Raw genomic sequence first — 27658 nt, forward strand, 5'->3', positions numbered from 1 at the left:
TTTAATACCTAGAATGTGAATGGAGTTGGGTGTAGTCACACACCACGTACCTTATGGTTACTAACAGGTTTAATGACAGGGTTCTGGTGTCGGTGTGAGTTCGGACTGTTTAGCCTCGTTTCTACCAAGCAGTACGGATCAGTTCAGTTCACTTTGTTGCACATCAGAGTGGTTATTTTTCGGTTTTCATTGTAAAAAGTTGTGGATGGCACCATTTAAATGGTCACACTGATCCCGTACTAAACGTGGAGCTAGAAACACTGCAGTCCATTGATTAGTCAATAGCAAACCATCTCTCTTAATGAAAACACGTCGTGTCTCCCCTAGCATGCGTAAACAGACGACCACGCAAAGTCTTTACTACTTTCACTGAATGATCTGTACTTCCTCCACCTTTGCATTAGCTTCAAATCACGTGCAGACAGCCCCTAATTAAACTTGATTTCTCACCCGCAGAAGTATCTTTTTGGCTATTGTCTTTATAATGACGGGATTGTGGGTCTTTTAGCTCGGGGTATTTCTTGACCTCAACAACAAGTCTCTCCTCATCCATTCTTCATCACAAACTTCTCAACTTCAAGCTCTCTTAATACATCGATGATGAGGAGAGGAGTCAAGCTGCTATTGGAGCAGAGAAAAAGAGCTGCTGCAGGAGCTGGTGTGTACAAGCAGAAAACAAGTGGGGGGAAAAATGCCTTTAATATTCCTGCCTTTTTAATTCTGGTAGTGACAAGGCTGGAAATAGGACAGTGATGTGAAGTGGCACGGGGACACATCCAGGAGTGCCGACACGCGCCTATCCGCCGCCAATGTAGGGCTGTACATTGCAGCGGTGAATGCCACCAGTGTGTTTTCGTCTTTACTCAATGTTGAATTGTAACTGCTTTTCATACCATGGCTAGTTTTTCATACATCAATAAACTATAACTATGAAATGAAAGGATGTTTTACTGCCGCTAACAGAAGCTATAGACCGAGAAAAATATTTAATTCATTGTGCCGACTAACGACAGCGACTGGCAACTTTTGTGGTAGAACATTTACTTGTGATGTTACTCAAAGCAATTTCTTAATAACATTAGGAATTTATTCTGATATTAAAGCAATGAAAATGTGGAATGAGAGATTTTATGACATGTTTGCACAACAAGCGACTTTAACGACCAATTCATCAACTCATGTTTCCAGTTTAGGAGCCTGCTGATTTCTGACATTATGTCTATGCAGAAGTGTTTTTGGTTTCCCCACAATGCAACACTTCATAACACCCGGACACACAAACTTCCTCCTCGTGTTCCTGTAATCAGCCAAGCAACACCTAGCAGAAACCGTCGCCTGAGCCAAAGAGGAAACCGCACAAACTAAGAAATATCAGCCCTCGTGGTGTGATCGGTTTTGTTACGATGAAAAAGACTTCTGCAGTAAATCTTTATGTTCACGTACATCTTGAAGGAACAGTTTTGTCAACAGCGTACGACAAAATGCAACAAAGGGAATTATAGTTACGTAGTGTTAAATAATTACTTTTAAAATATTAGACAGAGAAACAGCCTTTTGTCACAGCTGCTATAAACACTACAATTTCAATATAGCAGCCAAAAAACAAAATGTATTTTTAAGAAGAACACATAGAACATATTTCCTGACATCAGCAGACAGTCGACCTCCTGTTAAACATTCATATTTGTATTTTCAGTGTGGTCAGTAAAGCTGTGCCATCTGAGTGAATGCAGCTTTTATAACTTGATAAATGTGGACTATGAGTCAGCATTTCCAGAACACCTCGGGTACAGGAGGAAACTGCAGGGAGGCAACTAAAACACTGACAGTCAGCCCTTTCTGACCTTCACCTCAATTCGCGGCCAGCAAAGACAAAACTCCCAGAACATTGTGTAATGTTTTGTTTTCTGCGAGCAGGAACGTTGAGAAAAGAGGAACCAAAGAACAGCGGTCTGACGGGAGGAAGTGAGGGTGAAACCTTTAGAGAGGAAAGTGCTGAGCAGCTAACACTGGCGGTGTTAGACGAAGTGTGTTTGACAGGCCGAGCGGCTGACAGAGACACTAAAAGGGAACATTTCCTGAGGCTTTTCTCCATCAGCTGTAAAGCTCAGGTCATTGCTGCTGAGCGGACATTTGTTTCAAACACTCACACTGACTTTGACTTCTAGGAAAACAAAAAAGAGGAAGTGAAGGCAAAATAGCAGAAAGTAGAAGAGGATGTTTTTCACCTACTGGACATCTTCGGTGACACGAGAATATTAAAAAGGTTAGTTAGGAGACGTTTGGCCCTGTGTCGGGAGCTGTCAGGCAGGTGGAGGACATCCAGTTTTATTTCTAGTTTAAGGTGAGAAAGTTAGATTTTAAAAATAAATGTGTTTGAATATCAGTGTATAATCGGGGTCTAATCCAACCCTGATATGAGGGTTATTTTCAAATATGAGTTACACAGTTGTAGTCAATATTTTGCACATTACTGCACAAAACTGTTCAGCTCTTTCATTTCAAAACAGGTACATTATATTTTTATCTTATGTTTATTGCACATTTTTCTATTTTACTGCTATTTACTGCTTTATTTTTTTAATCTTCTTTTATCATGTTTATTCATATGCACCAAAACACCAAGGAAAATTCAGTGTACATGAAAACCTACTTGGCAATAAATCTGATTCTGATTCTAGCAAGTAACTTTATTTATAAGGGCCCTGAAACACCTGGCTGATAGTCACCTGTTGGTCAATGTTGTGCTGTCAGCGAGCATCTAGCACCCTAATCTTTAATGTGTCCCCAACACTGGCACTAATTGATCATTTTAAATCGGACTCTGAGACGGCAGAGCCCATCGGTGAGAGAAATCCTTCTGATTGGTAGTTCAGCCTTGCACACAAAAAGAGAAACATAAGTGAGGAAAGTAAACAAATGACTGAGGTCAAGGGGCCGTGAGATCTAAACAAACTTCTCATATTGGGTAACAATGTGTTTTGAGCCACCGCGCTCTTCCACAGAAACAGTGAGTAATTGTGTCATTCTTCACTGGAGCACGGTAAACTGTTCTTTCAACATCAGGTCATGCTGTCAATGTGCTAACTAGTGTCTTGAATCTGTCCTGGTGATCTTCCTCTTTCTCTTTTTGAATGATGAATACAGACTACTGCTGCCTGCTGGCGTGGAGACTTGTTTCGTCACACACAGGCGCAGAACGAGCATGTTTTTTGGGGCATTGGCTGTAGTCTTCGCAGTGTGTTCATATCCAACTTTTTAGCCAAGATACAGGCAATGTGAGGCGACGCAACAGTTAGCTTTCGTTGATGCTAGTTCTTTGAAGACAGTTTGGTGTGTCTGGGCCTTAAGAACCACAACCTAAAAAGTCTCCTTTAATTTTATACCTGAAACGAGGAACAACCGACCAACCCTGATCAGAGGAGCTCAAAGAACTGCTGGTTACAATCTGCAGGGCTGCAGAAGATCTTAACTAAGAGTCCACTTGGATCCACTCGGGTAGAAGGCCGAGTTCAAACCTGCATGCAAACACATAGTCGCCTTATTTGAATTAAATACATCTAGTGCAGGAAGATGAGTTTGTAAGATGAATATTGTGTTTCTATTGTTTCCAGGTGACCAGTGCAATAAGATCAAATAACTGTCATGCTGAGTTGAAAACTCATTGATCTGTTTACTCAAACTGGACTTCCATGATTGTATTTCATCATCACATCAGAGTTATCCTGTCAGCATGGCTTGGTGTTCGCCTCTATTTTATTTATTAGTTCAGATTTCTGGTTGGCCATGAAGTAGAGGTGACGGTGAATTTAAATAACGTCAAGGCGAACTACTTCAGACTGTAAATATTGAAATCAAGCAGCTCATTGAGTTCAAATATTACATCTGATGCAGTGATCATTGTTTCTCAGCATTCTCCTGATGCTTCATCACCACCACCAACAAGACCGGACAGGCCTTCAGACCAACGTTTCATAACTACGACACACTCACACCCTCGTTAACACACTCGTGTGTCAACACAGTGAAGTATGTCGACGTCACACACAGTTGGAACAATATGTACAGTCAGAAACACACTCAAGGAATAAAGGCATTTTCAGGATTATTTGATCAACTGAGTGAATGATGAGGCCGCAACTAAAAGATTATTCCCATTACTGATACAAAGACAGAAATAAAAATGTAGTACAGGGTTTCAGAAAGATAAAAAATCTCTACAAAAGTCTTATTTTGTTTGACCAACAGTCACGAAAAATTATAAATTATATAAAGAAGCAAATATTCATCTTCGAGAAGCTGAAGCCATAGAAGGTTTTCAATATTTAACTGATTAACTACTTGTAGAGCTGTCACATTCTGGTCAGTTGGTTGGTCAATATATTCTTGTCCTTGGTCGCACAGTCGCTGGTGTTACTTTAATAAGTCTGTGAGTCCGCCACAGTAGTTGTTGTTGTTAGGCACTTGTATTTGTCCTGTGTCAGTTGGTTTTTGTGGTATTTGTCCCACCCCTTCTCCACTGTGATTGGACGTCTGGTGACAGTGATGAGCGCATTGTTCTACCCAAAGTTAAACATATTTTAGCTCTCATTTCTAATCAGAAATTGAATAAATAATCACAGAAGACGGTCAGTGTCAGATTTTCATTCTGGATCTATTTTACGAAGCCTCCAGAAAGATTCTGCCCTTCAAGTCTGGATTATAAACCTTCTGAAAGAGAAACAATCACACCGGACCCTCAGTTGGAGCAGCAGGACGGCTGACGTTACCTACTGCGCTACAAATAATAAATCTCACTCTTGCAAGCAGTGCTCCTTATTTAGTCCAGTATGTCAGATTGTTCTTATCAGTCCTGTTCGACGCTTAGCGTTGAGATGGACGCGTGCAAGCAGCTTAGCTGGACAGTCTGCAGTTTATATTCAGATCGCATCTATTTTTCACTCGAGGCATTCTACTTGCCTGAACACAGAGTTAACTTGCCCTGGTGGAGTGTTACTGTCAAGCTCTGTGAGAGGAAATAATGCCTCAGTGGACACACAATACTATCAGGTAGAGTGCACCCAATGCACTGTGGCTGATTTAGTTAATCTACAGATGACATGCAGAACTTTTCCCCCACTGACTTATCGATTAGTGAAAGAGTAGGTCAAGATTCAGTTGACCAAGATTGTCTTTGCTTTGCTTGATTACAGCCCCAGTGGTTTTAGGAGTGAAATAATTTTCCTATTTAAACATTCAGACAATTCACAACTATCTAAATCAAGCAACAAATGTGAATATAGCAGATTTGGGGTGCAGCTATTTAGTTTATTTGCACTTACATGTGTATAACAAACAAAGTAAGAAGTTAAAATGTTTGAAAAGAGTGCATGAGAGGTTCAAAGATACCTCACCTATTAAATGAAAATAATCATACATTACAAAAAGATAAAAAAACAAAGACTGCATAATTCATGAAAACAATCCATCTCCAAATTATTTTCTGAAATAAAGCGATGAAAGAGATCAATGTCATTTATATTTCCTATTTAATGTGACCAACAGTCTAAAACTGAAGATAATTAGTTTACTATCATGTGTGACAAAGAAAAGCATCAATGGGAGAAACTGAAACCAGCAAATAATTGTTTCTTTTTTTGTTTGTTAGAAAACTGACGGAACCAATTATAATTATTTGTTCATCAGCCAATCGACTGAGTGTTTCAGCTCTACTGAAGATATCTGAGCTTTATAATTAGTAGGAATGAAAACTTGTGCAGATGTTTTGTGTACAGGAACTGATTCTTGTGACTTCAGCCTTTTTGTATTTTTAACAAACTGTCAGATCCAACGGACTGAAACAGACTCACTTCCTCTTTGTTCTCAGACAGTCGGTCCGACTCTGCTATGATGATCTGTCTCAACTTTACTGTCAACTGTTTCGTCTCATTTTGAGAGATTGTGTGTGTGTGTGTGTGTGTGTGTGTGTGTGTGTGTGTGTGGTGAGGACGGAGGCTGATGGTTCATTCACATCACACAGTCATGCTACAACAGGGATCAATGACTCTCTTTGTGTCTGCGACACCACTTTAAATCAGCCACAACCAACCAACATCTCACACTTCATTAAGTTTTGGTGGATTCTCACATGGTTTGAGGGTGTGTGTGTGTGTGTGTGTGTGTGTGTGCGTGCTGGAATTAAAGAGTCAGGTGTTATCATATCTGTTGTGTTTAAATGCCGTGAAACAAAGTGGTTTTATGGGAGTTTGCTCTTTAACAGTGTATAGTATAGAAATAGTGAACAACAGTTGAACCATCTAACTCCACAATTCAGTACTGTTTTCTCCCTCATCTGGATTGTATGATGCCATTTTATAACTGAGACTTATTAATGTTTTTAGTGTGAATACATGACTGTTCGCCCTGGTCCTAAACATGGCTCAGTGTTCCGGTCAATGTCTTTATGTCAGATCAGCCTGCAGAGTCCTGAGTGTGGGTCCACCTGAGAGCAGCTTGTGTTTCTGTCTCTGTGGAGACAGGTGAGTATCAGTGTCCAGGACGCAGGTTTGGTTTCACTGAAACTCCATCCTCTGCTCTGAGCTGCATACGGCCCCACACCAAACACTGGGTTCAAAACTTTAACAGGAAACCCCTCTTTAGTTTAGAGAAAGGAAACATAACTTTTCCACCGTCTGTTTACTGTCAAACTCTTCTTTGTGTTCCTACAAACCTATACAAAGCACTGCCACGGACGAGGGTAGAGCTGCACTGATACACCAGAGGAATTCCTCTGATTATTTTATTCAGATCTCCGCGGCATGACACACACACGTACTGTCTGTCTGGATATGACACAAACCTGCTAGAGTCCAGCACGTCATCAGCCTGATAAAAACAAAAAATGGGAACTAAAAGCAGAGTGAAACTGAACTCCAAAGCCAACTGAAATGTTTAATCTCCTCCACTCCTCTTTCTTTGTCATTAAACCTGTTGGACCACGAATTTAAGATAACCCGTTTGCAGTAATTCTCTCACAAACTTGAGCTTTACTTTGACTTTTACTGACTGCAAAGTGAAATAAACCAGTGAATATTGCTGAATTTTAAACCTTTAAAAACTAACCTGACGAAGTCCTTAAATATTGTGTAAAGTAATTATAATTATTTAAGTGGAACTAAACTACCTGTGGACACAACTAGAGCTGCAATTAATAGCTCTTTTCATTCTTGGTTAATCGTCTCTAAAATGTCAGTAGAAAATGTCCAAAATCAAATGCCTTCTTTGGTCCAGCCAACAGCCTAAAACACAAAGATACTTCACTATCAAAATGTCTAAAAACAATTGGATCAATGATCTATATTTTTTCGTTATCCTAAACATTTTCAACAATGCTCAAACACAGAAATTTGTCATTTTAATCCAGGACATGGTCCTTTTCATTTGGTTGTCAATGTCGTCATATTCTATTTGTGCGCAAGTCAGGGTCATAAATTGACTTTCATCCAGCTTTAAGCCACATCTTTACAAGACACTGTTTAGATCTTGATTGTTTTAAACTCTATGTTTTGAACAGATTAAGGATTTTAGTAATTGTCTGGATCTGAAGTCATCAGAGAAACAAACTGAGCTTGGCTCCAGCCCCTGCTGTACCAAACAGCATCAGAGAAACACTGATTTGAACATGAAACTGCCCTTTTCAGTTTATTTACCAGTTTAAATCCCCTGGTCTGTTTGTTCTGCAGAGGAAGAGACCTCTGCAGAAAATTCAGCTCCTGATAAAAACCTCCTGAACCTTGAACACTGAAGGAATCCTAACCAGGAGAACCTGACTGCAATAACGAAATTGCTCGAGAGACACGCCGCAGCAGAGAATTATAAACTGTATGTTCACAAATTTTGTTTGTAAAATGACTAAAACATTAATAAAAATAACTCCAGGCTAGCCTAATTTTCTTTTTATAAGCCAATATAATCGTCCCAACTCTAGACAGAACACAAACAACTCCCAGTTGCTGTAAATCTGATTCTCTACATCATATCAGGTCTGCACTGGGGTGAAGGGTGTCTGGGTCTCTGAGCTGCGGCGGGGGGGTGGAGGTCTTATATCTGCCTAGTTGGATAATCTCCCCTCCTCTTGAGTTTTAGTGGCCGGCGCCGCTGTAGGAGGCTGCTAAGTCTCTGCGGCTGAGTCTCTATCTGACTGATTAAACCGTAATCCTTCTCAAGCAGTCCACATGCCTCAGACGACGATCAGAGGACACACAGGAGGAGAGCAGCAGCAACAGATCTGGGCTGTAATCCCGTCATGTAGCTGTGTAGACGGGTATGCAGTCATATCATACCTGCAATCATTCTTAAATGAATCAACTGGAGGAGTCTGGTAAATGTACAGAAGTACAATCAGCAGACAGACGTGGAGCTGTGAGATTTGCATGCAGAAAGTTTCTCTCGATGATTTTCATATTATTTCCATGTCTGAATGCATCACCTGCTGCAACAACAGGCTCAGACCTGTCTATACAAACAACGATACTCAGTGCCAGAGTGAAACCTGTTAGTGCTGGTGATTAGTATCATTCTCAATTCATTATTTGGTCTATAAACTGTCAGACAACAATGCAATCCCAATCACAACTTTGTCTTTAAATGGCTTCTCCCATCCGATCAACAGCCTGAGTACCAAAAGTCCTCATTTTGCTATCATCTAAAGCAGCAAGCCCTCACAATTAACTTAAGCATGTAGGATTGACTAATTGATTTAATCGACTAATAGCTTCAGCTCTAAGACCTGCAGTGATGTGTAGGTCACTGGGTTGGTGTTGCCTTGAGTTACCTGCAAAAGTGCTCATAGCAGGGAAACAAAATCATTGGGTAAAAATGAATTACCTGCATGCATTTTGTTACTGTCTAAACATAAAACACATTTCAGCTGTAAAACCACCATGGCAGCTCAGATTGAACCCTTAAGTGCTGAAGACTGACCCAAAAATGTGACATCTCTACTCTGTCGGTCAGAGATCTGCACACAGTGACCCAAATGAATCCACTGATCAACTGTGGATTCATTCTGTCATCACAAAACAGGATAGAACAAAGGTAAGGTACCTGCCGACATAGGTCTAAAGACTGATCTGGTCAGTGGACGACCCGCTCTACCTCTGAGCCACAGCCGCCCCAAAATGAACCATCTTCGTCTGCGCTTTGAGTTTGTGCACCACGAGTACGACAAGAAACAATTAAAACAACAGTGAGTCCACCACAACACCAAAATATTCTTGCGTCCCATCCAAATCAGCACCTAAATGATTCAGTAATATTTCAACATTTCATGAATCAACCACGTCAGGAGATCTTGGTGTGCAAGTAGGGATGGGAATTGATATGCCATTATCGGTTCTGTTTATCAGTCTGATGTTTTCACAACTCCTCAATCAGTTTTCTGTGTGGGGGGAAAATGCACTGAACACAGTGTAGATGAAATGAGAGATTATTTGTTTTCATGTAGGTTTTCTTTGTCAAAAAGACTTTAATGTTAATATAACAGAGGGTATTCCCCACTGAAACGCTGTGACACTCACACTTTAAGTGTCAAATGCCTGGCATTCGTGGAATTTAAGCCCCTGTTGCTTAGAAGGACATTTCTGAATACTGCTGGTGTTTCCACCCTTACTTGAACTTCTCATTTTACAGGCGTTACAAGCAGCACTGTTGTCATCTCTCAAATTGCAATTATTTTGACAAATACTACGATTGCAATGAGTTGCGATTTTAGACAGAAAGGTAATTTTTGCATTTAATTTCCATTGAAAAAATATAAAAATGATGTTCACTTAGGTCTGGAATATGATGTGTAGGCTGGGGTGTCTCTGCAGCACCACAATGCTTCATTTATGTTGCTGTGTTATGACACATTTTAACTTTATCTCAAAAATTGCAGCTCCTGTGATCTGGATATTGCACTTGGCCATACTGCCGGTTGGATATAATTAGATTAATTGTAATTAAGTAAAGCCATGTTTTGGACTGTTTCTCTTCGCCATGAGTCCATCTGGATGCAAGTTTCCAGCAGTGTAGATGCAGAAAAACACGCCGGCATCGAGAAAAGGTATTGATAAGCTCTGAAACAAATTATTCTGATGGATTAGACCATTTGTAACCAGTTCCTGTCTCTATGTGCAAGTCAACAATAATATGAATTAGTAATCATAACTGAAGGATATCTGACAATAAATATTAACAACAATCCTTCAAACTGGGGCTGCAAACGATTATTCTTGATTAACTGATTAATCATTTGGTCAGTGAAACACCAGAAAACAACGATAAACAAATGTATTCAATTAACTGCGGTGCTGAGACAAAGAAAACAGAAAACTGTCACAACTCGGAGCAACTATAGAAAATTTGGCCAATTAATTTCCTGTCAACAGATCAACTTATCGTTGTAGCTCTACTTCCAACTTTACAAGAAACACAGTTGCTATCGTCATAATTTAATATTTCAAAAACACTGATGTGCATAAAACTTTTCTTGTCAAAGCCTCGTAAATTCAGCTGTTATTTACAATGACATTTATGTGTTTGCCATGTGTCACTTTTTCCACCCGTTGACACAATTACAAAAAAAGCAGTATCATATGAACGCTCTACACCCGCACATATAAAAATAATTCCCTCCAACACATTATCAGCACAGTAACACGAGGTTTGCAGCAGCCAGCACATCTTAATAAAGCTTCCTTCTTGCATTCACAGCATCTCTGAATATATCCGGCTCCTATAAAAACACATTTATAGTTCAGGCATCTCAACGGGTGCCCACACCATCAGCAACTTACAACCTCCTCACTGCTCCAACAATCAGACGTTTATTCCGCTGGCTTTATCACTGAAAATTTATAAACTCAGATCAGTTAGTTTTCATGTTAGGAATACCAACGAGTTGTTCAAAGCTTCACAAACAAACTTCTCTTTTGTTCACATCATTAAAAGATTTCAAGATAAAAGCAGGTGACTTGTGATTGGAAACTAATAATTCACAAAAAAAGGCAGATTAATTTAGAGTCAACTGTGACACGTTCACTCAGCAGGTTTATCTCATTTGAATTAAAGGGAACTGCTGCTGTGGGCCAATCAGGCTCCAGTATTCGTTTTGATAAAATAAAATAATCATTAAACATAAAGGAGTTTCCTGTGCTGTGCCGATAAATTATTCCAGCTTCATTATTATGACCTATAAACGTTATGACAATAAAGTTAAGATTCTCAAATGCATTTATGTTCAAACGAAGTTCTTGTTTGTAATCTACAATCAAATTATAAAATGGTGTTTAGGGTACAATTAAAGATTATTTTCATTAATGAATTATCTACAGCATTGTCTCAATTACTCAAATTATTGTTTAGTCTGTAAAATGTCAGAAAATAGTGATACACGTCCACAGAGTCCAAGATAATGTCTTCAAATGTCTTCTTCTGTCCTGTCAACAATCCAAAACCAAATACATTTAGTTTACAATTTAATAAATTAAAGGGAAAAGCTGTAAATATCCCTGACTGAAATTTTATGACTGGGATTTTTATTGGCTTTTTTTTTTTTAAATAAACTAAAGTGGACTTTAATTTGATTAACTGTTTATTAAAATAGTTGAAGATTGTTTTTCCATAGATCAGCTCTCAGTTTATAGCACCTCTGTTTATACATTTGTATTTAGTTATATTTAGATGTTTACAATGTACATAACATTCTTAGTTTTAGTTAACTTCTCTTATCTGTACCGTGCAGCTGTTCTGTGCTTCCTCCTTGCTGCTGTGAAATTGTGTGGGACTTTGATAAAGTTTATCTTTTGAAATCAGGAAATATGTGATTGAAATAACCTTGTAAAACTTAATGCTTCAAACAATAAGCCATGTGTTTATGTGAGAGCAGCCCAAAACCCAAATATTTTCACATAAATGAAACTGGAAAGCAGTTTCACTTTAACCCACACCATGATCTTTTCCTAACCCTAACCAAGTGGTTTTTGTGCCTAAACCTAACCAGACCTTAACCACAGGGCATCATGATGATTTCGGAACAGACTTTGGAACAACGAGTTTAATATGGTCGGAACAATGGGCTGTCGAACCAATGGACTGTCAAACCAATGGGCAGTTCCCGTTTATATTGCTGTTATTGTTGTATACAGTAGATGCTCATTTTGTATATGTTACTTCCCTAAAACACTACAATGTAAACAAGTCTGTGTTGACATTAGCAGGAGGAGAGCTAGTTAACGTTAGCTGTTAGCTGTTAGCTAGTGACTGGAACTGACTGCTGACGGAGGTTGCATTGAGTTACATTACAATGCGTTCAAGCTCTATTCAGTAAAAATGGGTATTGGTTGATGGTAAATTAGAATATGTTCGTGATGTGTTCAATGTGATCCTGTAAAATGCAGTTTTTGATGATAACCTTGAATAACTACAGCTGTTAAAAGGAGAACTTTGATGTTTTCACAGCAACATAAAATAGATATTAGAGAGAGAATTATGATATAATTAAAAAACAAAAAATTTTCATGTGAAGGTTGTGTTAAAGTTTTATTTTACAAATGTGTATACTTTAATTCTTTTAATTCTTTAATGTTTTGTACTTCCTCCTCGCTGCTGTGAAACTGCGTAGGTTTTTGATAAAGTTCACTTCATCTTGATAAAGGAGGGAAATGTCTGATGATCTGATGAAGCATTTAACGCTTGATGCTTCAACAAATTCAGTAAGAACTTGATAAGTAGTGATGTCTCACACCCCGCCGCTGCTGTGCTTCATGTGAGAACAGAGTTGTGAAAACTGACCTTTAATGAACGCCACACACACACCTGGCTGTCATGGACCAACACAACCTGAACATTAACCTGGATTCACATGCTGCTGATAAAGCCTGGGCTCAGCCGCTGATGTCATCTTCACTACACGGAGCTGACAGCACAGTGTGACGTGTTAATGTGCTGCAACATAAGCTCAGGTGTTCGTCCCATGCTGACCTTCAGCTGAGCTGTCTGGAGGTTAGTCTCACTGTTTTCTCTTTAAGGGCTCTGCAGAGACAACACAGCCTGGTGACTCCAGTCATTACAAACAGAAGTCAATATAATAAACATCTACACACTGGATTCTGCTTTCTGGTGCAGAATTTAAAATGCACACAGAAACAAAAGCTGACTCATGGTTCTGTTTGTAAATCGGAGCAGAGCTCATTACAGACTGGATCAATGACGGAGCAGAATCAGCACACTGACAGCAGGAGATGAGGCCTAATTGTTAATTAGCACAAAGTCAAACTGGGTTTAGTAAAGCAGATAAGATGCTGATTAACTCTAATGATCTGTGGATTAATTAAGAGTGGACACAAACAGACCTGAAGTTTAAAATGTGTCTGCAGAAATCAATCGATCTTTAAAGCCTCGAGTTTGGACAGATGGACATTAGGAACTTGATGATTAATAAAGTGATTAAATATGAAAAAGGGACTGTACTTGAGAACTTCAACTCCACAATGTCTCTGAGGCAAATATTGTTCTTTTTACAACACTATATTTAATTAATTTAATAAACTGGACGTTGGATTTTTTGCCGATATCCGATATGTAACAACTAGAGATGTTCCTAGCGACTAATTTCCCTGTTGACTACGCAAAAATTTTAATTAGGACTACTCGACTAGTCTAAAAAGGTCTCAGCACGGTGTATTCAGGCTAACTGAACTTCCTGAGGCTTTTACCTTCAACAAAGTTGAGTGGGAGCATATCGTGCGGGGTCATTGTCGTGATGAGCTGAGTGTGGCTAGCACCGCTAGCAGCAGCCGTCATTCTGTGCAGGTTAACATCCAAATGCTTGAGTTGAATGTGGTACCTTGTTTACATTTTCTAGATCAAAGTTCTGCCAAACTGCTGATTTTGCGAGAGGACGTCTCTCCAATTTCCCACCGTTGCCGTTTTAAAACTCCAGTCTACTTGAGCATTAGCGCGGGGAGGGGGACTGCTGTCTGACAGCTCTGTAGCCCCCATTAGTGGCGGGGGGCTGCATGACAGTTACGCGCCCTTGTACATGAATAAAACACTAATTCATGTAATCGACTAATATTTCTTGTGTCGACTAGTGAGGGGGCGGACGTTTAATCATTTAGACAACTAATTGCGCTCATCCCTAGTAACATTTGGCGGACAGCCGATACTGATATAGATGTATCCACTTTTTTCCCCACCCGATTTTAGTGATCATCAAGTCTCTTCTGTAGTGGAATTAACATCATATTATACATGCATACTCTTATCATGACGGCCCACCAGCAGATGGAGACATGAAATACAAAACTTTTCAATGTATGTGAATTTATTCATTGTGCAAATTGAGAAAAAGCATGCTGGCCGATATCATCATGCATCCCTACTGTATATAAAATATATTTTACACATATAAAATATAAATAAATCAAAATCTGCTCCACCTTCAGCTCTGCAGCATTAAAGTGATGAACACATTAATGTATCAATAATTATAATCCAATAATATTGTATACATTTTTCTGAAATGGGCCATTTTGCAAAATGAGAACTTTTTATTTTGTATCTTTACTTTAAATACAGGACTTTTACTTGTGACGAGGTACAGTATATTCAAAGAGAGGTAGTAGTACTTTTACTTTAGTTTCACTGCTTAACTAACTATAGAAGTAAACCCAGTGTGAGTAAGAATCATACTGATTACAGGTTTTAATCCCTCCATGATTATAACTACACAATTCTGGTCTTCATCATATCTAACAACCAAACTCCATTCCTTTACTGGCAAAGGTTGAGAGTCACTGAAGTAAAGGATCCAAAGTACGTCTTCCACCACTGCCTGAGTCCTGTTATTTTTTCTCCATGGATGAAGATATAAACTGGGATCTTATGTCCAACAGGAAGAAACCTGCGTCCCTGTTTGGACACACCCAGCATGTCTGACTCAGGGAAAAGCTAAAGTAAGCATGTCGACAGGCTTAGCCTAAATGTTTAGCTTGGTTTATTTTTTTGTGTGGCTATAAATGTCTCAGCGGCAGGCTTTAGCTGATTGGTTCAACTCTGTTTAACTCGTTAAAGACGGACGAACACAAACAGCCTGCAGAGGAACACAAACCGCTCAGTGCCTGACTGATGGAGCTCATTAACATGGAGATGAGACAAGACATGCAAATTAATATTTAAAGATTTAAAGTAAAAACATTACAGAACAGTATTTGTTTCTCCCCTCACTCGTCACATAAAACAATTATTTGCACATTTTCATGTTGAAACCAGGGATTTAAAAGAAAGAGAAGCAGAAGCACAACAGGAAGAGAAAGCACGAGAGAGAGAGAGACAAAAAGAAACTAAAAATCTTCTGAGGTTAGGAAACTAAAACCACCATGTTTAGGCTCATGTTGTGTAAAACGCACAATGCAGAAATGATGTTTAGTTTAGCTGCTCACTATCCACAATGAAGACAATCTTTCAGATTCATTATCATGTTATAATCTCCCACAGTGCCAGAAGTGTGGAGGCGGGGGAAATCCACTCTCACAAGAATTCACATCGTTATCATCTTCGAGTCTGAACTGACTGACAGACAGACAGAGTGGGTCTACTGGTACTAATGTTGAAGCAGAGTATTATAATGTACCATAGTCCAAACTCTAGAACACAAAAACCACATTCAGTTTGGAAAATGTGTCTCCTCTCTTATTTATTGAGCTGAAAATGTATTCTGAATTAGGCCATGACAACAAGGATTGAATAGTGAGAATCCTAAAGACATGACAGTCCACATGTAGCTTTACGCAGCACTACATTCAGACTCTTATTACAGACACAGTACACTACAAGCTACAACTTTCTAGGGCTGCCCTGAATACCAGTTTTATGGCATTAAAGCTTCATTAAGAAATACTCCCGATAGATCACAGCTTCACGGGAGGGAGACAAGAGGATGGTTTTTGAGTTTGAGAGAACACAAGATGGCTGAGCTGTTACCGAACAGTTTTCAGCTGATTTGCCAAACTCGTTGAGGTTTTGATGTACACCAGTTTCCTTTGGCGAATCTGACACTCGACTTTTTGAAAGCTACCTTTGTAAATTTTGAAACTATTCCAGATGCTTGATTTTTCGGACACTCCTATGGTAGAATATCTGTAAACCTGCCATGGCGGAGTCACAAACCTCGGCCTATAACAAAGTTTACATATCCTTGTCTGAGAAGAACTAATCAATGAACGAATTACGTTGGATAACTGTTTATTTTTGGGGTAATGGTATTAAAAACAAAGCATCAGAATACTGACTTGGACATCGACTACCGTGGCGACGATCAAACCTTCAAAGTATTTGGGTCAGCCCTGCAAATGTGATCAGGTTTCAGGTGTATCATCACCTGAGGCAGAAGTTAACACAAAGTCAGTGCTCCTGTCTCAATGGACGCCATGATGGAAATGTTTCCATGAAGGCAACGTGGATCAGACTGTGATAATCACAGCTCTGCAGACATCAGTTGTAACAAGAGATGACTTTTTCTTTTGAAATTAGACTCATCTGATTGACTAATAAGTATGTGAGTAAGCCTGGAGGAGCTGTGTGACCCATCACACCCAACTAATGTCCAGTGACATCTTTAAATGTGTTTTATTGTCTAACCAAATGTCCGAAACAAGAAGATATTCAATCTACGATGACATGAGACAAGGAGAAGCAGAAAATCCTGCAACCAAGATGCTGGAACTAAGAAATATTTCACATTTTTGGAAGTAAATGACATTAACTAACTCAATAAATGTTGAGAATTTATCAGAACTTTATCTTTTTAACTCCATTATAGGATTCTTGTAAGCAATATGACACAACCAGATCATATTGCCCTGTAACTGGAGGTTATTTCTCATGTCACGACCCAAATATAAACATATTTTAATGATACATGTTGAGTAAATCCGCAACTTTATAAAGTATGCAATGTCAGAAGCATCAGGAGTGAAGAATATTGCCTTTATCTCCATGCTTTTTCAAATTTTTCATGATTTTTTAAGACCTAGGAATGAGCAATTGTCATCAGTGTACGTGAGCATCAGGAGCCCTCCGACAGACACATGGTTATCTTACAGTGCAAATGGAAACGATGCGCCATGTGCAGGAAAATCTCTCCAAACAACATGTACAACATCTGCTGTGTTTGCACCCACTTCAACCCCCCCAGAAGGAAAACATTAAGCTCCGATTATCACGATAAGAGCCAGTCAGACTGAAACCAACCCGGCTTTCAACTAACTGTACAGTCTGCAACCACAGTAACCACACAGGAAGGCAGCAGATATGCATCACATCACACAAACCTACATCTGAAACCTGTTTAACGAGAATCACGCTGCTTCGGCACCCGACTTTAAACCTCTTTTATAAATTCTTCTCAGAAACACAGACAGTGTGCACAGAAAATACAACTACAGCTCATATTTACTCTGCAGAGAAACTCTTTCAAATCTTTCAAACTGGGCTGAAACTTCCTCTGAAAGCCTGAAACAGCAACAGCTTCTTTCACAACAGGGTGGAGACGGACGGATGTCTCAGGAGGAGTTTTAACTAGACTTTAGACCTAGAGAGACAACACGCCTGAGCAGTCAGCAGGCTGAAACCTCCAGTCAGCTTCACATGGCTGAATTATTAATCCAGTTAGAATTGAAGTTTCAAAACCATCACTCTAAATGTTGTTTTCACAGCAGCTGTTTCGACATTTTCCAGCAATCACAAACCTACAATTATAGTTTATGTTTCCTGTCTAACTTTTAATGATGTCTCCCAGTTTTCCAAAGCATTTCAATCCTGGAAAACAAGACTCTCAACCTCTCCAGGACTCTAATGTGTGAGGTAATGTGACAGGAAGCTTCCTCTTTGTTTGCAGCACACAGAGGCTTAAAATCTAAGAAGATCACCAGCTTTTCTGTCTAATTTAAAGTTTCCAATGTATCAGAATGTTGTTAACTAAGATGATTAGAAAAAAAAGGTACCCACTCCAGCTATATATATCTGTATTTCTGCAGACTGCATGATGTATTTCATCACATTTTCCACTTTCTCTTGTGCAAGAGTGACGCAGTTTTCAGAGGAAACAAAAGAGCACAGGTGAAAACAGAAACGAGACACAGCAGCTAAGATTACAAGAAGAGAAATTACAGAAAGGACAGATGTCAAACTGACTTTAAAGACAATTAACAGCTTAAAATAAAGACTATAAGCGATAATTAAATATTAAAACAAGACACTTTCAGTTTCAGAACGTTGCTTCACTTAATACTCTGAATTTCTGGCTAGAAAATAATATGAAAACTCTTTAATATAGAGACAATGCTATTTTTTAGTGTGTCAATCATTAACTAACCATATTTTCATGTATTACAAAACACAAAACTGAAAAACATGCTTAAAATAATTAACCACAGTTTGGAAAAATTGCTTATAAAAGTGTTATAACTTTTAATATTTGAATTATTATCAGAAAAGTCAGACTAGCAAACACAACGCAGCTGTATGAACAAGTTGATTGAAGTATAACAACATTAACAACCACATCATGAAGTAGCCAAACACTAATTACGTCACTACTATAAAATATATTTTAAAATATCGCAGTGTGCTTTGTTTAAAGTGTTTCAGTGACATATATAGTTAAAATATATGCATAGTTTATATAAATAAAGTCATTGTGTGTGTGTATAAAGTGCGTCTTCTTCCGCCGAGCAGGAGGCTAACTTCTCGTTAGCACAGTTAGCCATTTTCTACTCACTTTGTCCTCCTCGGGAATCAGAGTTTCGACGTCCTTCTTCACATCTTTCTGGGCCAACGCGGAGTTGAAAGACACTTTAACCATCCTGGAAGAGACGCAGACAAACTCCGACGAGAAAAAAACACGATGGAAAAACTGTAAAAACAAAAAAATCAACAGAGAGAATTCGCTCCGAAGTGAAGTGGACGCACTTCTCTCCGGCCAAGTCTGATCTGTTGTGATAAGGACGGCGGCGTCAAGCCAGGAAGAGAGCTTCGACTTTACTTCCGGTTTGGCTTCAAAATATAAGCACAACTGCTAAAACCTGGCAACATTTCCGGTTAGAATGAAGAGTCAGAAAGGCTTTTATTAGGGATTGTTCGTTATAAGTGTGGCTGTGGTGTGACTTATTTATTCATTTATGTATTTTTATCTTGACCCTCTCCGAAGCTACAAATTTCTTTGAGCCTCCCTGAGGGAAAATGTATGACTTTCCTTCCAGCATAAATAACCATATTTTATTATACTCACACCAAATGTGTTGAAGCCAATGCAACGAGCAAACAGCACAGAGAAACAAACAGCTAATATCATAAGCTAAGCAGCAGCAGTAGCTCAGTTCATAGGGACTTGGGTTGGAAACCATGGTGTCACCAGCTCAAGTCCATGTCCAGACGAAATATGGAGTGTGGACTGGTGGCTGGAGAGGGGCCAGTTTGCCTCATAGGCACCACCGAACGCCCTTAAGGAAGGCATCAAACCTACAACTCCTTTGGCATCTCTGACATCCGTCCCTCCATTTAATGCATGTATAGGTCCTATTTGTGCCTGTGTGCTTATGACAACAGAGTGAAAAAGAATTAATTTCCCCTTGGGGATTAATAAAGTACATCTTCTTCTTCAAAATGCAACATGCCACAACATGACAGTCACCCATACAAAACCAATAACATTTAATAGGCTCCACACACACACACACACACACACACACACACACACACACCACAGTAACCACTTTAGCATTAGAAATATGCATGTAATGACTGTTTTCCCAAATAAACAGAAGCAGCTGCAACAGTGGCAGCAGCCTCAAGAATAACAGCAGTAACATAGTACAACAGCTGTTGTTAAATTCAAAATATGTGCTCCTCAGTGATCAAGATTTAAAAGTCAAAAGATGAAAACAAAATCCTGAAGTGGTAAAAACCATATTTACACTTTTGTCATGTAAGCAGAGCACATAGTTTAATGTTGTGATGCAAACAGTTTCTATTTTACAAAATCTTCTGTGAGATATGTTTTGATAAAATATCATTATTATTATTTTAAGCTTAGCTTGAGTCATGTTTTCTGACTAAAGCATTTGTCTCACCTGATGTGTTCAAGGACTATTGGGAATTTTAAACCGTTTTCTGTTTTTACAGTTTTACAGACAAAAAAAAGTTGCAATTTTGGCAATTTTTCAAAGAAAACATGCCATACAAAGTCACTGATGTGTTTTGGGGTTCAGAGGGAAGTAAAAAAAGAAAATAAATGCAACATATAACCATTAAAAGTTGTACGTCCCTCTCCTCAGCCAAAACAAAACCAGAAATCCTTCTCCAATACTGAAAAAGTATTGCAACCCCGCCCCCAGGGAGTTTGTCTTGGTAGTTTGGCAGTTAATAATAAACATAGGGGGAATGATTTAAAGAAATTACAATTGAAAGATGAGAAAATATAAGAAATACTTAAATATGTATGTGTTTTAAGTGGATCAGCTGTTCACTCTGTACAGGTTTGTGCAAATATTAACAGTGTACGTTTATAAAGTTTTTATATCTTTAACTTTACAGAAGTCAAACTAGGATGCCACTATTTGCCAGTGTTGGAAAGGTTACTCTTAAAATGTAATAGCAATGTATAATTACATATTAATGGTTACGCCGTTAAAAAAAAAGTAATATGTAATGTAACTCATCATTAAAGTACTGTAACGTATTACATTAGATTTTTTTCGATTACTTTTTTAACAAATGTTTTAAACCGGGTGATAAAGCTGGGACAATTTGGTGGGACAATTTCACACAATAGATTCTTTGGCTTTTATTTTGAAGTCGAACACACTCATGTTCCGGTACAGACCCGGCTACCTGCGGTCACCTTGATGAGTGTGTTCACACAGCTGCTCCGGGACAACATCAACACAACTCAACGGACAGACGGGGATGGTTGCCAGATGTCGGCGGGTTTCCCCCGAAAGTAAAAAGTCAAAAAGTGAAAGTCCACTGGTTTGAAATCTCTAATAATAGATTTTATAAGCTTTTATTATCATAAAATTTAGTATATCAAATCTGAATCTGCATTATAAATAAAGTTTTAAAATAAAATAAATAAATTGTAAGTAGCAAATAAAATAATCATACAGTAGTAGACAGACATAGAAAAACAGGTTACTAAAGGAAGCATGAACACTGAAAACAACATACTGATTTAATTTACATGTTCAAAAAGGAGCTGGAGGAAGTACAAACTTATTTATTCCCACCCCTTCTCCATATATCTATAATAGCCAATTATTTAGCTCCCCATCAGTATAAAGTTACTTATAAAGTAGAAAATTGTATAAAATGAAAATATTCAAGTAAAGAACAAGTACTAAAAATGGTGTTTAGCCACAGTATTCCAGTAAATGCACTGTTATTTTGCACCATTGTAAATCACATACTCACTCTTTGCTTTCTATGTAAAATACTAATTTATCAAGTAACTAGAAATTAAAGCTGTAAAAAGTACGACACTTCCTTTATGAGATGCAGTTGGCCTTAAGTATAAAGTAATATAAAATGGAAATACTCTAATAAAATTAAAAGCTAAGTACAGAACTTGAGTTAATGAACCTGCAGGAGTTCATGAACACCAGAAGATGGCAGTGATGCAACATTAATAATATCTGGTTTATGATTCACATAGTGTGACTCTGATACTCTATGTGAAGTCCAATGGAGACAATGGACAGAGTGTGTGTGTGTGTGTATCAGACACTGGGTGTTGTGAGTGCTTAGGCCTTCTACAGTGTAATCCTATGTTGGCTGCACTTACTGAGCACACTCTCAAAAATGAAGACCATGCAATCATCAAAATAATTTAAAAAAAAAAGTATTTTCAGTGCTCAAAATAAAACACATGAAAAATGAAAGAAACACATGAAAATTTTACTCATAATACATGCAACAAATCTATTTTTCTCCAAATTCTTGGAAACAAATGTATTTTCTGCAAAGATTTACACACATTTACTTTACTATTATATAATTCAGTTACCTTTGGACTCAAATAAAGATTATTTATTGTGTAAAACTGATCATAAATCAAAATTGAGTATAAAAATGCTACTGTAGATTTTTAAAAAAGATACATATAACACTGAATTTGTTGTAAGCTCATTATATATTATGGTGAATCTGACATACATCAACATAAAATCACAAAGTTAACACCAACTTCACTGGATTTTTATATGAATTTAAGGAATATATAGACTGTCAAACTTATAACATTAAAAACAGGTAATGAAACTGTTAAACTGTGGGGTGAATTTAAACAAGTATGTTTTGTCCTTATTATAGTTTTATATCAATGAAGTTTATCCTAATTTTATTCTTTTTTTACATTTTTTTGTTTAAATCACAGGTTTAAATTCATACTCGTGCTTCTCTGTACTATTATGTTGTTGCAGTGTTTGTATATGAAATTTATTTTTTCAATTAAGATAAAAAATAATAATAAACTTTAGTATAGAGGAAACCCTGTGACTGTGATGGAGATGGTGTGGACAGTTTCACTCTGAAGCTCAACAAACTTTAATAAGAACAAAAACACCTGAATGAACAAAACAAGGCTTTTATTTTGAAAAACACAGCTGTGACTGCTCACTGACACACTCCTAAAAATCGACACTGACAGAAAACTTGTCCTCTGCTGTCTGAGAAACACTGAGCGACTGACGAGGCTCCAAATGACACAGAGCAAATATAATTAAATCAAATCTTGGTGTTATGAGAGACTTTAGATAAGTTCTGTTTGAACTGAAGGAACAAGACTTGTGTCATTATAGAATTTAATCACCAGGGAACAGGTGATGTTAGTGTAGTTAATTCAGCAGGAAGTCATGCGACTGATGTCAGGAGAGCAGAGCTGAACAGTCTTCTTCTTCTGTGGTGGCAGCAGTTCAGGCATTGAGGAACTTGGCGTGGTGTTTGATGTGATCGCTCATGAAGGAGTAGATGAAGAAGTAGCTGTGGTCGTAGCCCTGCGGCAGGAAACACAGCGTCAGACTCACACTATGAAATGTTTAACTAGCTCCTAAAAGAAAAGATTAACACCCGTGTTCGAAAACATCCGGTTCCTTGATAGAAATTAAAAAAAAAAAAAGTCAGCTGTATATGACTCCCAGGGTGCATTTAGTAAGAAACATCTAATCACAGAGCTTCAAATTCTGTTTTGTGAAGTGCAAACCTGGCAGATGTAGCAGGTTGCAGCTAAAGAGGACACTGTTGAGGAAACAGATTCATAAAGTACTTCACTTTTAGACTCAGTTTCAGCTGAATTTAGTAACTACGGAGACGGTACTACTGCTGCAATCTCAGACTCCATCAGCTGTAGGTGTGAAGACGATAAACACTCTGGGGGCAACGGACAATATTTCAGGCTGATCCAGCAGATATATGGTTCAAGACTTCCTCTTCAGTGAGACGGCCATTTAATCTAATCTCTATAAACAGATATCTCCATATGAAAGCAGATACATGTAGAAAAGCTTAGATACAGCTAACTTCTTGTCTCCCTGCCTTTCCAAACTGTTAATCTGCTGCTTGAATGAGACAGGTTAATACAACTCGGACTGCAAACAGAAACCACAGCGCTTCAGATATGAAAATCTTGTCCCACCACCTCAAGGTTCAGCATACAGGTGCAAAACTCTATTTATAGCAGGGATGGGTGTTATTAAGATTTTAATGATACTACTACTCTTAGCAATACTGCTTATGGATCTGGTACTTTAACGATACTCTTATTGGTTCTTTTGGGGTATTTTAAGAGAGAAAATGAAACAAATTAAGAGCAGAATTAACATTGCTTCATTTTCTATGTATGCTAGGGTCTAGGTACCATGTCTGAAGGGTTACTGTTGGTTCCAAAGGTACCAAACTGACAGTGTTTGGTGGAAACAGAGCTTTTGGGTGCCAGCAACGAATTCAAGGTACCAGCACCAGCAAGTTCAAATGTGAACAGTACCAACCCTTTGTGCAAGTGTCAGAACAACAGACTAACGGAACTGACCGGCTGCAGCCTGAAGACGACGGGGATCTTCTTCTCGGAGCAGACGGCGATCAGGTTGTCGGGCAGCAGCTGGCTGGCTGACAGGAACTGGTCGTCACGGCCCTGATCGATCAGGATGTCGAGCTGAGGGCCAGAGTACGCTCCCGCCAACACGGTGGCGTCGTACGCCTGAAGGAGGAAAGAGGAGGGATGACAACAGGAAGCTGGAGAACTCATATGATCCTTCATCACTCATCAAACAGCTGAAACACGACTGAGACAGATTCAAACTTTCACTGACAGTTTCAACAGGTTTTCTTTCCTTTGGACTCTTTTATTCTTAGTGCTGCAACTGCTGCAGCTGCTCTCTGTGAGAAGCTCAGTGTGTCATCTTTATTACAGTTATTATCAGGACGGCAGCATGCAGAGCTCCTACTGTACCTCCCACGTGGACCTGTCAGAGCCCAGGTATCCTGAGAAGGCCTTCTGTCCCCAGGGACACTGCATTGGGTTACAGATGGGAGCAAACGCAGACACAGCCTGCAAGAGACACACCAGCGTCAGAGTGCTCACACACTCTGGTTTAAAGTTGCTCTAAATGTACTAATACACAGAACAATGAAGAGAGATAGAAGACAGAAGCTTCTCTGAGGTCGTACCTTGTATTTCCCAGGGTTCTTCAGGGCACAGATGAGCGCCCCATGCCCGCCCATGGAGTGACCGCTGATGGACATCTTGTCTGGGTTGGTGGGGAAGTTAGCGTTGATCAGTTTGGGGAGCTGAGACAGAGAATCGTCACAATTAGCTCAAAGTAAAATTGACAAGTGAGTTTTTCAGGTGACATAAATCCAACACACCTCCTCTGTGATGTAGGAGTACATGCGGTAGTTGGTCTTCCAGGGGTCCTGCGTGGCGTCGACGTAGAAACCAGCTCCAGTGCCGAAATCCCAGTTCTCATCCTCGCCCTCGATGTTACAGCCGCCTGATGCAGGAGGGGAAACAGTCATGGTGGAGACAGGAGGTCATCTAAATCTATTTTTTGTTGACTAGAAATGATGCACCATTTGTTTTACTGTTGTTTTACTGCGTGTGTGTTTTCATACGTGGGCTGGTGTCCGGAGCGACGATGATGATGCCGTGCTCTGCAGCAGGAAGCTGACTGCCAGCTTTGGTGATGAAGTTCTGCTCCGTGCACGTCAGGCCTGCAGAGAAACACAGAATGGAAACTCTTATTCTGGGATTATTTAATCTTATTTCTACTTGTCAAAGATAAATCATTTTGTCAAACACTGTCCGCATTAAATTATTAAACTTGTTTCAAGGAAACTGGTTTTAGTTTTGACCTATTAAAATGGTAAGTCTGGTGACACACAATAAGTCTATCAACTGTCAGGACAGGCCATTCTGTAAAGTAAGCTTTCATATGAGATTTAAAGACGTGAACAGAGTCAGCTGATCTGATGCTCAGTGGGAGGCTGTTCCTAAGTAGAGGAACAAGAACTGAAAAAAGCAGTTAAAAGACGCAGACCAGCACACCTGAGGGGCCTTGGGACAGACTGCTCACTCACCAGAGAGCCAGTACATGACGGGACACTTGTCGGTCTCAGCCTTGGGAGGCAGGTAGACGGCAAACTTCATCTTACACTTGAGCTCAGTGCTGCGTTGAGAAAACACAAACACACGAGTTCATAGCTCCACAGCTGTGTGCGTCGAGATGGTACGTGTTCACAGGATCCGTCATTTCCATGTCTACCATTTATTGTCTATGTAAGCAGCTGTGCAGTGCGTTCTGGTAGCACTGGGTGTTTTTTTGTTTCGAGACGGGGCGTCTGCTCCTCATGTGCATAAAGTTGAGTCTAAACGACTTCATGCAAATCAGGCGCGTTCAGCATGTCTCGCTGCCTCGGGAAACCTCCAAAATACTCAGATTCAGCAGCCACATGGCTTATTTCTCATCTCAAATGTTTGTAATGTAAAAGAAAAATGCCAACAAGCTGCCATCTTGGTCCAGTTTCAAATCTGGGAGCAGACAGCCCACATACCTAGTTGTACACCTATTAATGCTGGGGCACAGTGCAGCCCCCTCGCATCCAAAAACGCCCCTGTGGACACGTACCATGAGGTGTGGATGTTCTTAGAACACGTGAAGGTTCAGCTGTGATCTCACCTCTCATGTTCGAAAACCTTCTGGAAGCCGCCAGCGCACTTGTTGGAGGACACTTGTGTGAGAGCCATCGTTGATCTGTGGAAGACGCAGAGTAATTAACACAGTCCATTATTGTACTACTGCTGTTTCAACTGATTTAATGAGGTTTACAGTGTTTTGTTTTTGTTGTTAGACTTTCAAAATACAGCGGCACAGCAACAAACACCCATTTCAACAACTCATTTAGAGTTTAAACTGTGAAATATAGTGTCAGATAACAGTAATACACAGGTCTGTTATCTCAGGAGCAAAGGTGAAGCGTTGCATTGTGGGATTTCTAACAAAAAGCCCAGCACATATTTATTTTATCTTTTGTCCCATGGGGGAATTTATGAGAGTGACACATTAAGCTTACAGTGACTCAATACAAATACAGTCTCTCCTCCACAGGCGGATAAATACAATAGCAATACCTACCTAAAACAAAAGTTTTAGGTTGCTATGATTTAACAGTACCAGTGTGAGTAAACTGTCTCATTCTGCACAGCTTGATAACACCATAACGTGACGTGTGGTCACCTCACAGCTGCATGTAAAAATAGCAGGCGGACTGTAACTGCAAATATGAAACTAAGTTAGCAATAATTAGCTAAAAACTAAATTATCTTGACCAAACTCTGCACAACAACCTGCAGCCGATTGTTCACTACTGTTTACCACTATTTTAATTTATCTAATTAACAGTTAAGCTGCTGGTAGCGACCACAATGAAGCACATACAAAAACGGCTGTTAAGTCAAACAGCGTTTTGCTAGATCAATCTTCTACATGCCGAATTGTCCAAAACATCTTTCGGAACAAAAAAAATATATTAACATAACTTCAACTGGATTTATACTCTATTTATAAGCAAATGAATTTTAAAATCTCATATTTTAAATGGGGTTCGGGGTACAGTGTCCCATATCAGGGGGCGTGCATGCAGAGATTAGCAAGTTAGCTCGTGTGTTAGCCGCTATTTTACGAGTGTCTTGTTTAAATTAAAGCTCTTAATAAGTTGTGACAGTGAATATAAACTGATTAAAACAACAATTCCGATGTGCTCACCTTGTTAAACTGCAGGATTTGGTTGAAAGTTGTGCTCAACTGATTTGCTAACTTCCCCGCCGATGCAGTCCAGAGCGTCCAGAGTCCAACAACGTCGGGGTCACCGTGATGACGTCACAAGAAACGCCCCCTCCACGCTTTACGTCTAGGATGTAAGGCGGACGTTCAGACACAAGATGGCGGTGTTGTTTATTAGAAAGAATACAGTATATTTCTGTTTATTTTTTATTTTATTTTATTTTTTTACAACATAATTATTATTATTATTATTATTATTATTACTTTATTTTATCTTTTTATTATAGGCCTAATTATATATTAAG

General features: G+C 39.1%; 2 protein-coding genes across 3 annotated transcripts in view; both read right to left on the reverse strand.

The window, feature by feature from the left end:
* itm2bb (integral membrane protein 2Bb) overlaps positions 1 to 19031 on the reverse strand; it is a 30006-nt gene extending 10975 nt beyond the window's left edge. The window contains exon 1 of one of the 2 annotated variants that reach the window (XM_033618061.2): positions 18803 to 19031. In XM_033618061.2, coding sequence (XP_033473952.1) covers positions 18803 to 18886 — 84 coding nt within the window. In that variant the 5' untranslated portion in view covers positions 18887 to 19031. The remainder of the gene's footprint in view (positions 1 to 18802) is intronic. The other variant, XM_033618062.2, reaches the window with a different exon arrangement.
* Positions 19032 to 22647: 3616 nt separating this feature from the next.
* esd (esterase D/formylglutathione hydrolase) lies at positions 22648 to 27454 on the reverse strand. The gene is made up of 9 exons (XM_033615505.2): positions 27336 to 27454; positions 26250 to 26324; positions 25651 to 25739; positions 25186 to 25284; positions 24940 to 25064; positions 24742 to 24861; positions 24524 to 24622; positions 24104 to 24271; positions 22648 to 23072 (listed from the first exon to the last, which is right to left on the reverse strand). Exons 2-9 carry the CDS (start codon positions 26315 to 26317, stop codon positions 22992 to 22994), a joined length of 849 nt encoding a protein of 282 aa, XP_033471396.1. The 5' UTR covers positions 26318 to 26324; positions 27336 to 27454; the 3' UTR covers positions 22648 to 22991.
* Between the last annotated feature and the right edge of the window lie 204 nt (positions 27455 to 27658).

The sequence above is a fragment of the Epinephelus lanceolatus genome, chromosome 14 (assembly GCF_041903045.1).
Source record: "Epinephelus lanceolatus isolate andai-2023 chromosome 14, ASM4190304v1, whole genome shotgun sequence".
Classification (NCBI taxonomy): Eukaryota; Metazoa; Chordata; class Actinopteri; order Perciformes; family Serranidae; genus Epinephelus; species Epinephelus lanceolatus.

Excerpts from the sequence above, each read along its gene's own strand:
- esd (XM_033615505.2), bottom strand. The coding sequence starts at position 26,317 with ATGGCTCTCACACAAGTGTCCTCCAACAAGTGCGCTGGCGGCTTCCAG. Across the intron at positions 25,740-26,249 it reads AAGGTTTTCGAACATGAGAG|CACTGAGCTCAAGTGTAAGA; the intron begins GTGAGATCACAG and ends TTCTCAACGCAG. Across the intron at positions 25,065-25,185 it reads CGCTCCGGACACCAGCCCAC|GCGGCTGTAACATCGAGGGC; the intron begins GTATGAAAACAC and ends CTCCTGCATCAG.